The following is a 12,975-nucleotide window of genomic DNA, read 5'->3' as shown; positions in this document are numbered from 1 at the left end:
TGCGGGGGGCTCACCTCCTTGGTTGATGCCCCCTGCTCAGGAGGGGGACAGTGTGCCAGTCCCCAGGCCATGGGGGTGGGGCTGCAGGGCTGGATGCCGGTGGCCAGTGCGAGTCCGGCTACTCGTGGGAGGCTCTGCGTCCCGTATCTGCCCCCATGTCACGTGGCCCTTTTCTATCCCACACCCCCGCCCTGCTCCAGCCAGGCCTGGGCCTGTCGCCCACCATCCCGCCCCCTATTAGTCCACCATTCTTGCCTCTCAGCCTCTGCTCAGGTCTCCTTCCCTCCTCTTCCACATCCTCAGCCTTTGGTGTCCAAGTGAAGGCCTACTATCTCCAAAAGTCCTCTCTGATTATTTTATCTCCATTCATTTATTTACTCACTCATTCATTCTTCCCGTAAGTCTGCATTTAGTGAGTGCCTTCTATGTGCCTGGCAGTGTTCTAGGCGCTAAGGATTCAGCAGTGAAGGAAAGAGACAAAAACCCATGTTCTCTTGGTACTCGTATCCTAGTGGGGACAACAGTCCCTAACTGCAATCCCTGCGTAATACGGAGAGCATGCTGGCTGGTGATAATTCAGACAGGGGGCTTCAGGAGTTCCGGGCCAGGGGTATCTCAGAAGGAGTGATGGGGAAGACCCCTGAGAGGGGACCGTTTGAATGAGGACCCGGAAGTGAGCACGTGAAGTGGGGCAGAGCCGGCAGCAGAAGGCCGTGAAGGGGAAGTGGCTGATGTGGCTGGAGGGGGTGGAGGAGGGGTGAATGGGAGGAGCTGGGGTCAGGGAGGTGGCAGGCCATCACGTGGCCTCGTGGGCACTGTGGGCCCAGGCCTGCCCCTGGGGAAGATTCAGGGTTTTGAGCAGGGGAGGGACGTGACTTAGACTTCAGAGAGACCCCTCTAGCTGCTGTGTGGGGAACTGACGGAAGGTCAAGGGCAGATGCAGGTGGGTAGGAAGCTAGTGCAGGCCTCCAGCATCACCGGCCCTTCCTCCTCCACCTCTGCTGGTCCTGACTGCCGCCCACCCCAGCCTTAGGCGCAGGGCACGGGGGCGTCTCTGTCTCCGCCGCCTTGTCCCTGCAGCACAGGATGGAGGCCCCCGGGTCTCGCCGAGGGCTGCTTAGAGCCAGGCCTGGTGCTGAGGCTGCCCCCTGTCTCACTGTCCACCCGCAGAAATCCTTCTACAACCTGATGACGAGCGACAAGAAGTCAGAGCGCTTCTTCAAGGTGCTGCACGACCGCATGAAGCGAGCCCAGCAGGAGACCAAGTCCACAGTGGCCGTCAACATGAACGACCTGGGCAGCCAGCCGCGCGAGGACCGGGAGCCAGCAGACCCCACCGCCAAAGGTCAGGCTCAGAGGGTGCAGGGTGAGTGGGGTCACGGGCCCTAGGGATGAGGACGTGGGCACAAGGCAAGGTGGGCAGGCTGGGGACTGAGGGTGGGAACGGAGGGTGAGGGTGAGGGTCTGGCGGCTCCCCGCAGCCCCAGCCTAACCAGGCCTCACCCTGCAGGCCGCGTGGCCTCCTTCTGGATGCCCAGCTCCTCATCCCGCTATTCGCTGGGCCCCAGCCTGCGCCAGGGGCATGAGGTGGGCGAGCGCGTGCAGAGCAACGAGATGGGCACGTCCGTGCTCATCATGCAGCCCATCCTGCGCTTTCTGCAGCTGCTGTGCGAGAACCACAACCGGGACCTGCAGGTGAGGCCCTGCCCCACCTGACCCCGCCTCCCTGTTCCCGGCCCTGCCTCCCGACACCTGCCCCGCCTCCCCGGGCCTGCCCCACCTCCCGACCCCGCCCCTACTCTGTGCCCCGCATCCGGCCTGGGCACCACTGCTCTGAGGCCGGCAAGGCCCCCACCCCTGCAGCCTGCAGCATCGCGGTCCCCAGGCGGGCCCCTCCCTCCCTGCTGCAGCGGTGCCACGCCCCCCCCCCCCCCCTCCTGTGCTCTTCAGAACTTCCTGCGCTGCCAGAACAACAAGACCAACTACAACCTGGTGTGCGAGACTCTGCAGTTCTTGGACATCATGTGCGGCAGCACCACGGGCGGTCTGGGGCTGCTGGGGCTCTACATCAACGAGGACAACGTGGGCCTCGTCATCCAGACCCTGGAGACCCTCACCGAGTATTGTCAGGGCCCCTGCCACGAGAACCAGGTGAGCCGTCGGAGCGGTGCCTGGCAGCGTGGACATGGGGGAGGATGGAGCAGGCCGGGCAGGGGACAGACCGAGGCCCCTGGAGCTGCCACGATTCTGAGGGGGCCCAGGCCCCGTGTCACCCGCCACCCCTGCCTCCCGCCAGACCTGCATCGTGACGCACGAGTCCAATGGCATAGACATCATCACCGCGCTGATTCTCAATGACATCAGTCCCCTGTGCAAGTATCGTATGGACCTGGTGCTGCAACTCAAGGTGGGGCCCTTGGCAGCCCACGTGAGCATGCGTGGGTGTGCATGTGATGCGTGTGTTGAGTGTACATGCTGGTGTGTGTGATGTTTGCATTGTGTGTGTGTGTGTGTGCGCGCGGTGTGGGCATCACGTGTGCAAGCATGGGTGACGTGCAGGTGTGTGCATGTTTGTACACACAAATGCATGTGTGAGCAAACGTGTTGGATGTACACTTGCTCTAGAAGCAGACATGTTCTGGGTTTATCCGAGGGCCTCCTGTGTCCGTGTCTGCTGTCTGGGGGGTGCACAGGGTGGGGGAAGGTGGCCTGTGGGTGGACTAGATACGCAGCATCCTTCTCACAGCAAGCCCTGGGGGTAAGTGGGGAACAAGAAGGCCACGGGACTTACGGGCCAAGAGAGGCTGTTACGGAGTAGTCAGTGAAGGGGGTGGCGGGGGCCCTCAGACTGTGGCCTGTCCCTCCCTCCTCTCCCCCAGGACAACGCCTCCAAGCTGCTCCTGGCTCTGATGGAGAGCCGGCACGACAGTGAAAACGCCGAGCGCATTCTCATCAGCCTGCGGCCCCAGGAGCTGGTGAGGCTGGGCTGGCGGTCGGGTGGGGAGGCGGACCAGGTGGGGTGTGCGGGGCTGGGGATCAGAGCCCAGCCCGCCCTACGCCCCAGGAAGAGGGCATTCAGCAGCCCCTGCCCTGGCAGGTGGACGTCATCAAGAAGGCCTACCTGCAGGAGGAGGAGCGTGAGAACTCGGACGTGAGCCCTCGTGAAGTGGGCCACAACATCTACATCCTGGCGCTGCAGGTACCGGCCCCACCCCACGGCCCCGCCCTAGCGGCCACGCTCCCACCGGCAACCACGACCCGGTGACTCTGCGCTGCCGTCTCACTCAGCTCTCCAGGCACAACAAGCAGCTGCAGCACCTGCTGAAGCCCGTGAAGCGCATCCAAGAGGAGGCGGCCGAGGGCATCTCTTCCATGGTGGGGGCCCGGAGGATAGGGCTGGGTGTGGGGCGGGGCTTAGATCTAGGGGCGGGGCTGGGTGGGAGATTGGATGGGATAGTATTGGGGGTGCGGCTAGGAGTTGGAGGGCGTGGCTATGACTCAGGGGCGGGGCTGAGGGCAGAGCTGAGACCTCAGATCCTGGCTGGAGTCTGGGATGAGGCTGGGGGCGGGGCCAGGAACTTAGGGCAGACCTGTGGCCCAAGGCCTTGGCTTGAACCCGAGTAAAGAGCCAGCTCAGAATTGGGGGGCGGGGCTGAGGACCGGTGGGAGCCGGCCTGGTGGCCAGGGATGTCACCGGGACAGAGGAGTGGGAGCAAGGCTGCGGTGTGGGTCTGGGGCGTCTGGCAGCCTGGAGCAGGACCTAGCGGTGCACCTGGGCAGGACTTTGGAGGGTGCTGACTGTCCTATAGGATTGTCTCCCACTTTGGGGCTGGGTCTGGTCTAGCTGGGGGTCACTCAGTGGGGTGTAGTTCAGAGCTGGGCCCCGGCATGGAGGTGGGGGTGGGCCTGACCTCGGCATCCCCACCCCCACCCCCCGCCCCCAGCTCAGCCTCAACAACAAGCAGCTGTCACAGATGCTCAAGTCCTCAGCACCGGCACAGGAGGAAGAGGAGGACCCCCTGGCCTACTATGAGAACCACACGTCTCAGATAGAGGTGGGACCTGAGAACAGCTGGGGGCCGCGAGTGCGGGCTGGGCCCTCGGGGGCCACGGCTCAGATGTGACCAGGTGCCCGTGTGCATCCAGATCGTGCGGCAGGACCGCAGCATGGAGCAGATCGTGTTCCCGGTGCCTGGCATCTGCCAGTTCCTGACGGAGGAGACCAAGCACCGGCTCTTCACCACCACCGAGCAGGATGAGCAGGGTAGCAAAGTGAGCGACTTCTTCGACCAGTCCTCCTTCCTGCACAACGAGATGGAGTGGCAGCGCAAGCTCCGCAGTGAGGACCCCGTGGCCGGCAGGAGGTTGGGGGTGGGGCGCTGGAGCTGCTCACTGATGCCCCTGATGCCTCCCTCGCCGACTGGTGGGGGTCCCACCCCTGCCCCAAGGAGGGCTCCGATCACGTTTTCCTCCTGAAGTGGGGCCTGGAGCTTGTGCAGGCTCTGCGGCCTGGTATGGGGTGGGCAGATGGTGTTAATCAGGGGCCCCCCTTACCCTGGCCCCGCCACCTCCTCCCCCAGGCATGCCACTCATCTACTGGTTCTCCCGCCGCATGACCCTGTGGGGCAGCATCTCCTTCAACCTGGCGGTTTTTATCAACATCATCATCGCCTTCTTCTACCCCTACGTGGAGGGCGCATCCACAGGTGAGGACACAGGGTTGGCAGGTGGCGGCCCTGAGCCTTCCATGCTCCCTCCTCTGATGTGAGCTGGCCAGGCTCTGAGGGGACTGGATGCAGAGTGGGGAGAAGCAGCCCCTTCACTGGCCTCTGGGTTCTGCACCTCATCACGGGGATGGATAGGGTCCTTGACCTCTGGAGACAGCACACACACATGCAAGGGAGAGACCAGTTACGGTAGCAGCAGATGGAGAGGGCCTCCTACCTTAGGCCTCCAGATGCAGGTGTGATGGGCGGGGCCCTACAGCCGGGTGAGCAGGAACTTACAGGGAAGGCTCCCAGAAAGGGGTGGCTTCTTGGGGTCTGCTGGGGGGGTGGGCTTGAGCAAGCCGCCCTGTCCGTGCTCCCTGCCCCCAGGTGTGCTGGGCTCCCCCCTCATCTCGCTGCTGTTCTGGATCCTCATTTGCTTCTCCATCGCGGCCCTGTTCACCAAGCGCTATAGCATCCGCCCCCTCATCGTGGCGCTCATCCTGCGCTCCATCTACTACCTGGGCATTGGGCCCACGCTCAACATCCTGGGTGCCCTCAACGTGAGTGCAGAGGGCCCCCACCGCCCACCCCCAACCCCTCCTGGGCTTGTCACGCAGCTGGACCCGAAGCTGGCCTGCTGCTCTGCCCCTTCCCCCTGGTCCCTGTGTTGGGATCCCAAGCTCATTATAGACCCGAGGCTGGGGCCACTCTGCCTCCTCTTTCCCCTGGACAACTCGGGGCAGCAGGCACTTAGAGCCAGCCAGCCAGGAGCCGCTTTGGAGCACCAGCTTCAGGGCTGCTGGGTTCCCAGTGTTAGTTGTGCACTGCCTGAAGGCATATTGAGGACATCTAAGATTTATGTGTTATGACAGTTTCCTGACAGGTAGAAATAAAGTGTCTCGAGCACGTGGCGGGTGCCTTTTCCTAACTTGCCTAGTCACTGTAAAGGCTAAGGACGGTCTTCTCTGACCCATTCTCGTTTATCTGCATCTCAGTTTCTTCCTGGAGCTGGGGACCCAAGGGGCTTCTCCTCTATTCTAGTCCCAGAAGCCCAGATGCATTTCAGGAAGCATTTTCATTAAGGCTGTGTTTGCCAGGCTCAGCAGGACCAGCTCAGATCCACTCCCCTGAAGACCCAGCCTTCGCCTCTGCTCTAGGCACCAGCTGGGCCTGGCAACAGAGGTAGAGATTCAGGGTGGGTGGTAGGGTACTGACCCCCATGCCCTGCACTTGCCCACAGCTGACCAACAAGATCGTGTTCGTGGTGAGCTTCGTGGGCAACCGTGGCACCTTCATCCGGGGCTATAAGGCCATGGTCATGGACATGGAGTTCCTGTACCACGTGGGCTACATCCTGACGAGTGTCTTGGGCCTCTTTGCGCATGAGCTCTTCTACAGCATCCTGGTGAGGCGTGGGTGGGGCTGGGCAGGGTCAGGGGCAGGCAGTTAGGGCTTCCTGCCAGTCGCTAACAGTTCCCCATCCCCAGGCCTCTTGCTGCTGGGCTGGGAGGAGTGGATTTCCAGTGCCCTCCTCCGCTGGACCCCAGCCTGGCCTTCAAGACCCTGATATCTACTCATGGCCCCATCTCCCCTGTACAGTGGGGGTCCAAGCCTGGACTCTCGAGCCAGACCATCTGGGTTTACATCGCAGTGTGGCCCCTCCTAGCTGTGTAACTTTGGGCGGGTTTCTTAACTGCCCGTGCCTCAGTTTCCTCATCTGTAAAATGGGGATAATTAACGGCACCTGCCCTTTAGAATAATTGTGAGGATGAAGTGAGCTAACACACAACAGTTGTGTAGAGTGTGTCCTGGCACGTAGCAAGCACACCCTAAGTGTCGGCCATCCTTCTCCTGCTGCACGTGGTATGCACTGGCCATTCCACCCTCTAGCCTTCTCCTGGACCTCTCCGTTTCCCGGGCCTTGGAACTCCAGGTTCCTGGGAGACGACGGCCCCAACAGGCCCGCCGGCCTGGTTCCGCCTGCCCAAGAGCAGACGCCGCTGGGGGAGGCGGGGGAAACCACTGGTAGGCAGGCAGCCCGTGGGTCCAGCGGCGGCCCCATCTCTGCCCTGCAGCTCTTTGACCTCATCTACCGCGAAGAGACGCTGTTCAATGTCATCAAGAGTGTGACCCGCAATGGCCGCTCCATCCTGCTGACCGCCCTGCTGGCCCTCATCCTGGTCTACCTCTTCTCCATTGTTGGCTTCCTCTTCCTCAAGGATGACTTCATTCTCGAGGTCGACCGGCTGCCCAGCAACCACTCCAGAGGTCTGGGGGCGCCTCTCCCGGGCGGGCGTGTGGGGATGAGGGGCCTGCACAAGTGGCTGGAGTTGGGACCAGGGCCTGGAAGCGCTTATCCCACCAGGCCCCCTGCCTCAGTTTCTCCTCTTGGGTTCTGGGTGGGGGTCTAGCTCACTGCCTCCCTCTTCCCTGGACAGACTGAGGGAGTGGGAGCGCCTTGGGTTGCTCTTGTTTGAAGACCCTGTGGTTCATGTTAAACTCGGTACTCGTGGGAGCTGCCGGTGCGCCAGGGCTAGGGGTGCAGACCCCCCTCCCGGCCCTTGCAGCACAGCCCGGTGGGGGCAGGTGCATGGAGACCCTTCACCGTAGCCAGGCAGTGGGGAGCTGGTGGGATCAGGGCAGGCTTCCTGGAGGATGTGGCGTTGGGCCCAGAACTGGGGAGATGATGAGGACAGCCCTTCACCCCCTGATCTTGATCCTGTCCCCTCCAGCCAGCCCCCTGGGGGTGCCACACGGAGCTGCCACATTTGTGGACACTTGCAGTGGGGACAACACGGACTGTGTCTCAGGGGTCGCGGTGCCCGAGGTCCTGGCAGGTGAGGGCAGTGCGTCCTGGGAGTCAGGTGCGGTGGGGGCAGAGGCAGGTGGCCTGGCCCGGGGCTGAGCACACGCCCTGCTTGCAGAGGATGAGGAGCTGGACGGCACGGAGCGGGCCTGTGACACCCTGCTCATGTGCATCGTCACCGTCATGAACCACGGGCTGCGCAATGGTGGCGGTGTGGGCGACATTCTCCGCAAGCCCTCCAAAGACGTGAGCGCCCCCTGCCCCCTCCCCAGTCCACGGGGGCCCAGCCCCGCCCTCAGGTCATGGCCGGCAGAGCAGCTTGGCCTCCCTCCATCTTCAGGGTTGCGAGTCCCTGCACCTTGGCGTCCCCTTCTCCCCGCTGTCCCGCCCAGTCCCGTGCAGTTACGGTGTAGCTGAGCTATCCAGGCCCCTGTCTACCCAGGCATCCCCACCAGCTCACTGTAGACGCTCTGAGGAAAGACCTTGGCACCCGGCTTTCCCCGGCTAGGGAAGCCGTGAGTCAGGCAGCGGGCGGGTCCCCGGCCACAGCAGCTTCATCTGAGAGGCAGAGCCCTGGCCCGCAGCCAGGGTAGGCAGGGTGGGGAAGCCGGGCTGGCTCCATAAGGAGGCCTCAGGGTTTGGCTCGGGCAGCCCCATGTTCTCAGAATGTCAGTCTGTCCCTAGTGGCACAAGGGTGAGAAGCTTCTCCTTGGCCAGAGGGTTTCTAGAACGAGTGAGAACCAGGTGTCATGAGGGCAGGCAGAGGAGTTCAGAGCTGCTCTTCCCCTAACCAGCAGTCAGGGGCGGGCCATGCCCGCAGGCCTGGCTCCCCACGCCAGACTCCTCGAGGGCCTCGTCCCTGCCGCTGAGTCCTCATCCACACTCAGGGCCTCTGATTGTGATTCTCATTCTGTGTGGTGAGGCTGGGTCCTGTCTGCCGTCTTCAGGGCCCTGGGAGCCAGATGCCCTTATTCCCTTCCGATGGGGGCTGCTGACCCCAGCCTCCCTGCCTTCCCCCCGTAGGAGTCTCTCTTCCCGGCCCGCGTGGTCTATGACCTTCTGTTCTTCTTCATTGTCATCATCATCGTGCTGAACCTCATCTTTGGGGTGATCATCGACACCTTTGCCGACTTGCGCAGTGAGAAGCAGAAGAAGGAAGAAATTCTCAAGACCACATGCTTCATCTGTGGTGAGGCTGGGCTCTTGCCTGAGGAGGCCGTGGCCGTCGTCGTCGGCCTCAGTCTGGCCCTTCCCAGATTCCTGTGACCGCCGGGGAGCCCTGCCCTGGGGCCAACGGCTTGGTGGCTGTTCGCTCATCCCAGAACTGGGGAGAACAGGACCCTACCCGAACTTGGAGTCATAGAAGGGAGTGGGAAAGGGCCTCAGAAATCCTCGCTTTAAACTCTCTGGGTCTCAGATGAGGAAACGAGCCTGGTCAGTGGCCTCAAACCTCTGGTCTCAGTGCAGGGCCTTTCTCCCCACCCCCTAGGTATGAAGTGCAGGTCCCCTCACAGCCACCGCAGGCAAAGAAGCAGGTGGGCCCCTGTAGGACAGGACCCTCATCCAAGCTTTTCCGGCTCCCCGGCCCCCGGGATCCTGGCGTCTGCTCCCAAGGTCCCCTCGGTGCTGCGGCAGGGCGGGGGCTCCATGGCTGTGTGGCTGCTGCTTTAAATAGAAGTGACCTAAAGAGCCCAGAGTGGGCTGTCGCCTGCATTCATCAGAACTTTCAGCCCAAGAACAATGTCCCCACTGCATCGGGAGGCCGTGCCTGCCCACCGGGTCTCTTGGAGGCGGGGGAGGGGGTGTACCCTCACCCCCACCTCCTGCCTCCGCAGGTCTGGAGAGGGACAAGTTTGACAACAAGACGGTGTCATTTGAGGAGCACATCAAGTTCGAGCACAACATGTGGAACTACCTGTACTTCATCGTGCTGGTCCGTGTGAAGAATAAGACGGACTACACGGGGCCCGAGAGCTACGTGGCCCAGATGATCAAGGTGTGGGCCTGGGGAGGGGGGTGGTCAGGACAGCTGTGGACACTTGTTAACAGGCAGCAGGGGACAAGGAACAGCTGGAGCCGACCTCGGCCACTCAGGAGCCCCGCCAGCTGCTGTGCTGCAGGGGGGCCTCCGGAAAAAAGCCCCCAGAGGACGCGCGTGGCGTCTGGGGCCCGTGGGTGCCTGATGCGAGGCGGCCCTGCTTGTGGCGGCTGCTCGGTGGCCCTTTCTGAGGGGCCTTTTCTAGCTGGGCGAGAGGGAGGGCAGCTTTCTGAAGCCTGGGTGGTCGCAGGCCAAGAGGGCATCTGGATGAACTTTAAACTGTCAAACTTAGGAGAAATCAACCATCACTCCAATGCAGGAGCGAAGGGAGTGAAGGCAGTGAGTAATAAAGGTCTGGGCGCATTTAGGGTAAAGGATGCCCATCAGTCCCATCAGATGTAGTGCATCTTTAGATTATTGCACATTAGAGAAAATGTAGCCTAAAAGGAAAGAAAGGTGTGGGGGGAGGTTCTATGCGTCTTTTGAGTCTGTATTTGGATTGGTCTTTGAGCGCAGGTATTATCTGTTGATCTGAGAACTCAGAGCTTGCCACAAGGAACTAGAAAGCTGCTCGGTGTCCCCTCCCGCTCTGCCTCTGTCCCGGGAAACGTGGCTTTGCCTCACGTGTCAGATGCCAGCCACCCTCAGTAGAGCTCTGCTCCCTCAACGCACCATCTGTCTGACTGGCATCTTCCTGGGGTGTGGGGCGTGCTGTCGGGGGTGGGAGGAAGGAAGGAAGGGAGGGAGGAGAGGCAGGGTCTGGGTGCAGAGGCCTGCCTTCCACCATCGCAGGGTGTTTGTTAGGAGAGTAAACAGGTGGTGTTGGTACCAGGGGGAGACTCGGGCTGTCTAACGGAGGTTGGCCTGTCTCTGCTGTGGCCTCCCTGTCCCCTCAGGGTCACTGCCAGCTCACTCTGGCCCCGGGGAGGACACAGGTCAATTCAGATTTTCCCGTGACACATCCCTGGGGAGTAATTTGGCCAAGGGTGTGGTAGCAGGCTCCCCCCACACAACTGCTTTTCTAAACAAGGCCTTCCTAGGCTGGACCCAAGCTCGCTCACCCCACTGGTGATGTTTTTCAGAACAAGAACCTGGACTGGTTCCCCCGGATGCGGGCCATGTCACTGGTGAGCAACGAGGGGGAGGGGGAGCAGAACGAGATCCGGATTCTTCAGGACAAGCTCAACTCCACCATGAAGCTGGTGTCCCACCTCACTGCCCAGCTCAACGAGCTCAAGGAGCAGGTGTGCCCCTAGCCCTGTCCTGGCAGCACACCGGTAGCCTCAGGGCCTGCCTCGTGGCGTGGGGGAGGGTGTTGGGGCCTTCACGCTCCCCCTGCCCCCTTTCCTGCTGGCTCCTGTTCTTGGGTCTGGGGTGGAAAACAGGTTCCAAACACACTTCTCCCCTCTGTGGAAAGCTGGACGGGGTCGTGGCCCCTATCCTTGCGCCCCAGACAGGGCTGAGTGGAACCTCGTGCCGGTGTTGGGGCCTCCCTTGCTTTAGCGAGTCCCCCTCAGGCGTTGACTGGTGACGGCAGGGTAAGGCCTCTTTCCGCTTCTCAAGAAAGATCCCCTCTTGCCCAGAGCATCCTCCGCTCCATCTGGCAGTGACGAAATGAAATCGGCAGCCCCTCTTTTAGGTGGGGTGCTTTCCCAGCTGCACCAAATCAGTGGTTTGTGACGTGCTGAGGACAAGGGTTTGGGGCTGACATCCCTGCTACACCCTGGGGGCGCCTCGGCCTGCCGCCGGGGCTGAACCGCAGCTGGGAGGGAGGGTGGGTTCTGGGCAGCCTGATCCAACCTGACGGCATCTGTTTAAATCTAGATGACGGAGCAGCGGAAACGCAGGCAACGCCTGGGCTTCGTGGATGTCCAGAACTGCGTGAGCCGCTGAGTGGAGCCACGGAGTGGAGGCCCGTCAGGCCACACGCGACCCTGGAGAGCTGAGAGCGGCAACACCGCCCCTCGAGGCCGGGTGCCCACCCAGCCCCCAGCCCCGCCTCTGCCAGACCCCGCCCCGGGCCGGCATAGACTCTGAACAGCTTCGAGGGGAAACCAGAGCTGACAGTGCTGCCCAGACCAAGCTCTTAAAAAAAAACTCAGAAACTCAGTGGGACTCGGCTTACCTTAATGCCTAAGTCCTCTTAAAGGACTATTGCTTTGTCCCTTACGAGTGATGTGCCTTTGTAGTCCTCCTGGTGGGTGATTAGGAGTGGCGTCTCCATTTTATTCCAAGCACTACATTTTGGTTACTGCCGCCTCTGGAGGGGCGCGGTGATGCTGTCGCTAGTGATTTTAGGGCTTTGTTATTTAACTTATTCACGGTGCCAGGCTCAGCCCTGGCCAGGGCCGTGCAGCCCCCCTGTGCCTCAGAACTGCCGTATACAGTGCGTAGACCTCAGTGTCCAAGTCCACGCCACCCGCTCCGCACAGCCCTGGCTGGACTGGTGACCACAGGCTTGGTCCTAAGACCTGCCTCCTCATGGGCCTCCTGGGCAAGAGTCACACGCCCAGGTGACAGGGCTGGGGCGTGTTAACAGGGGCTGGTTTTGACTGCTTGTGTTTTCTCCTTTTGGTGTAATGTTTGTTTTACAAATCCTTTGGCCCGAGAACTAATATGTTAATTACCTTAAATAAATTAATAAATCTAGTCCGTTAGAAAGGGAGGCTGGCTCCCGTGCTCCCCAGGGGCTGGGGTGGGTGGTAACGTGGCGCTGGCACAGGATACGGAGAATACGAGCCCTGCCTGCTGGCCTAACCTTGGGCTCTTGGGAGATGCTGAACGCCATCCTGTCTTGCAGCGATTCTGGGACAGAACTGTACTACGGGATAACTGGCTTCTATCATAATCCCATGAATTTCATGCATTTCAAAACACAGTGAGGAATGCAGGTAAAATGAGGTTAAGAACCCACTTCCACTTCTTCCCAACAAGGGGTGCTGTCGGCCCTGCCCCACCCCTTCTCTCAGCTCTTTTCTTGACAAGAAACCTCAAGTAGGGAATGTAAACATCTACTGGTAAGAGCTAAGGTCCCGTGGAGTAATAAGGTGACCCTGTGCGTGTCCCCGGCCAGGGGAGGGGGCCTGCCATGTGGCCTCCCACAGAACCCGCCCCGAGTGCCGAAGCCGACTCAAGCCGAGGCCCTGCCTGGCCTGTTGGTAGCTCTACTCTGCCCCTTAAGCCAACTTGGAACATGGCTTTTCTGCAAGGTCAGGGGCAGAGGACTGAGCTCTGGCCTTCTGAGTCAGTGGGGAGGAGGGCCAAGCAGGCTTTTCTCATCCCTCTATCATACACCTCCTGCTGCTTTCTGTTTGCAACAGGACGCCTTCTTCAGTACTGAACGCTATTTTTGGCTCTCTCCCAGGAGCTCCTACAACAAAAGGGAGCCTGTGAATCTTGCCAGGAGCCAGCCAGACCTCTGT

At 61.2% G+C, this 12,975-nt stretch overlaps 1 protein-coding gene across 5 annotated transcripts in view; it reads left to right on the top strand.

Annotated features, from left to right (window-relative positions):
• Positions 1-12,202, top strand: part of ITPR3 (inositol 1,4,5-trisphosphate receptor type 3) — a 66,725-nt gene extending 54,523 nt beyond the window's left edge. For 4 of the 5 annotated variants that reach the window (XM_089918869.1, XM_022581624.3, XM_089918868.1 and 1 more), the window contains 19 exons: positions 1,171-1,345; positions 1,511-1,695; positions 1,951-2,151; positions 2,297-2,407; positions 2,880-2,975; positions 3,098-3,199; positions 3,289-3,375; positions 3,945-4,055; positions 4,147-4,339; positions 4,581-4,706; positions 5,097-5,269; positions 5,950-6,114; positions 6,785-6,977; positions 7,442-7,546; positions 7,634-7,761; positions 8,539-8,704; positions 9,351-9,511; positions 10,636-10,797; positions 11,378-12,202. In XM_089918869.1, coding sequence (XP_089774995.1) covers positions 1,171-1,345; positions 1,511-1,695; positions 1,951-2,151; positions 2,297-2,407; positions 2,880-2,975; positions 3,098-3,199; positions 3,289-3,375; positions 3,945-4,055; positions 4,147-4,339; positions 4,581-4,706; positions 5,097-5,269; positions 5,950-6,114; positions 6,785-6,977; positions 7,442-7,546; positions 7,634-7,761; positions 8,539-8,704; positions 9,351-9,511; positions 10,636-10,797; positions 11,378-11,446 — 2,709 coding nt within the window. In that variant the 3' untranslated portion in view covers positions 11,447-12,202. Of the gene's footprint in view, positions 1-1,170; positions 1,346-1,510; positions 1,696-1,950; positions 2,152-2,296; positions 2,408-2,879; positions 2,976-3,097; positions 3,200-3,288; positions 3,376-3,944; positions 4,056-4,146; positions 4,340-4,580; positions 4,707-5,096; positions 5,270-5,949; positions 6,115-6,784; positions 6,978-7,441; positions 7,547-7,633; positions 7,762-8,538; positions 8,705-9,350; positions 9,512-10,635; positions 10,798-11,377 lie in introns of those variants that run through there. The other variant, XR_016394647.1, reaches the window with a different exon arrangement.
• The last annotated feature ends 773 nt before the right edge of the window (positions 12,203-12,975 follow it).

This window comes from Delphinapterus leucas, chromosome 10, assembly GCF_059928025.1.
Source record: "Delphinapterus leucas isolate spDelLeu-1000000601 "Yukka" chromosome 10, BTC_Dleu_Yukka2, whole genome shotgun sequence".
NCBI classification, from domain to species: Eukaryota; Metazoa; Chordata; class Mammalia; order Artiodactyla; family Monodontidae; genus Delphinapterus; species Delphinapterus leucas.
This window is presented reverse-complemented; position numbering and strand designations above follow the sequence as displayed.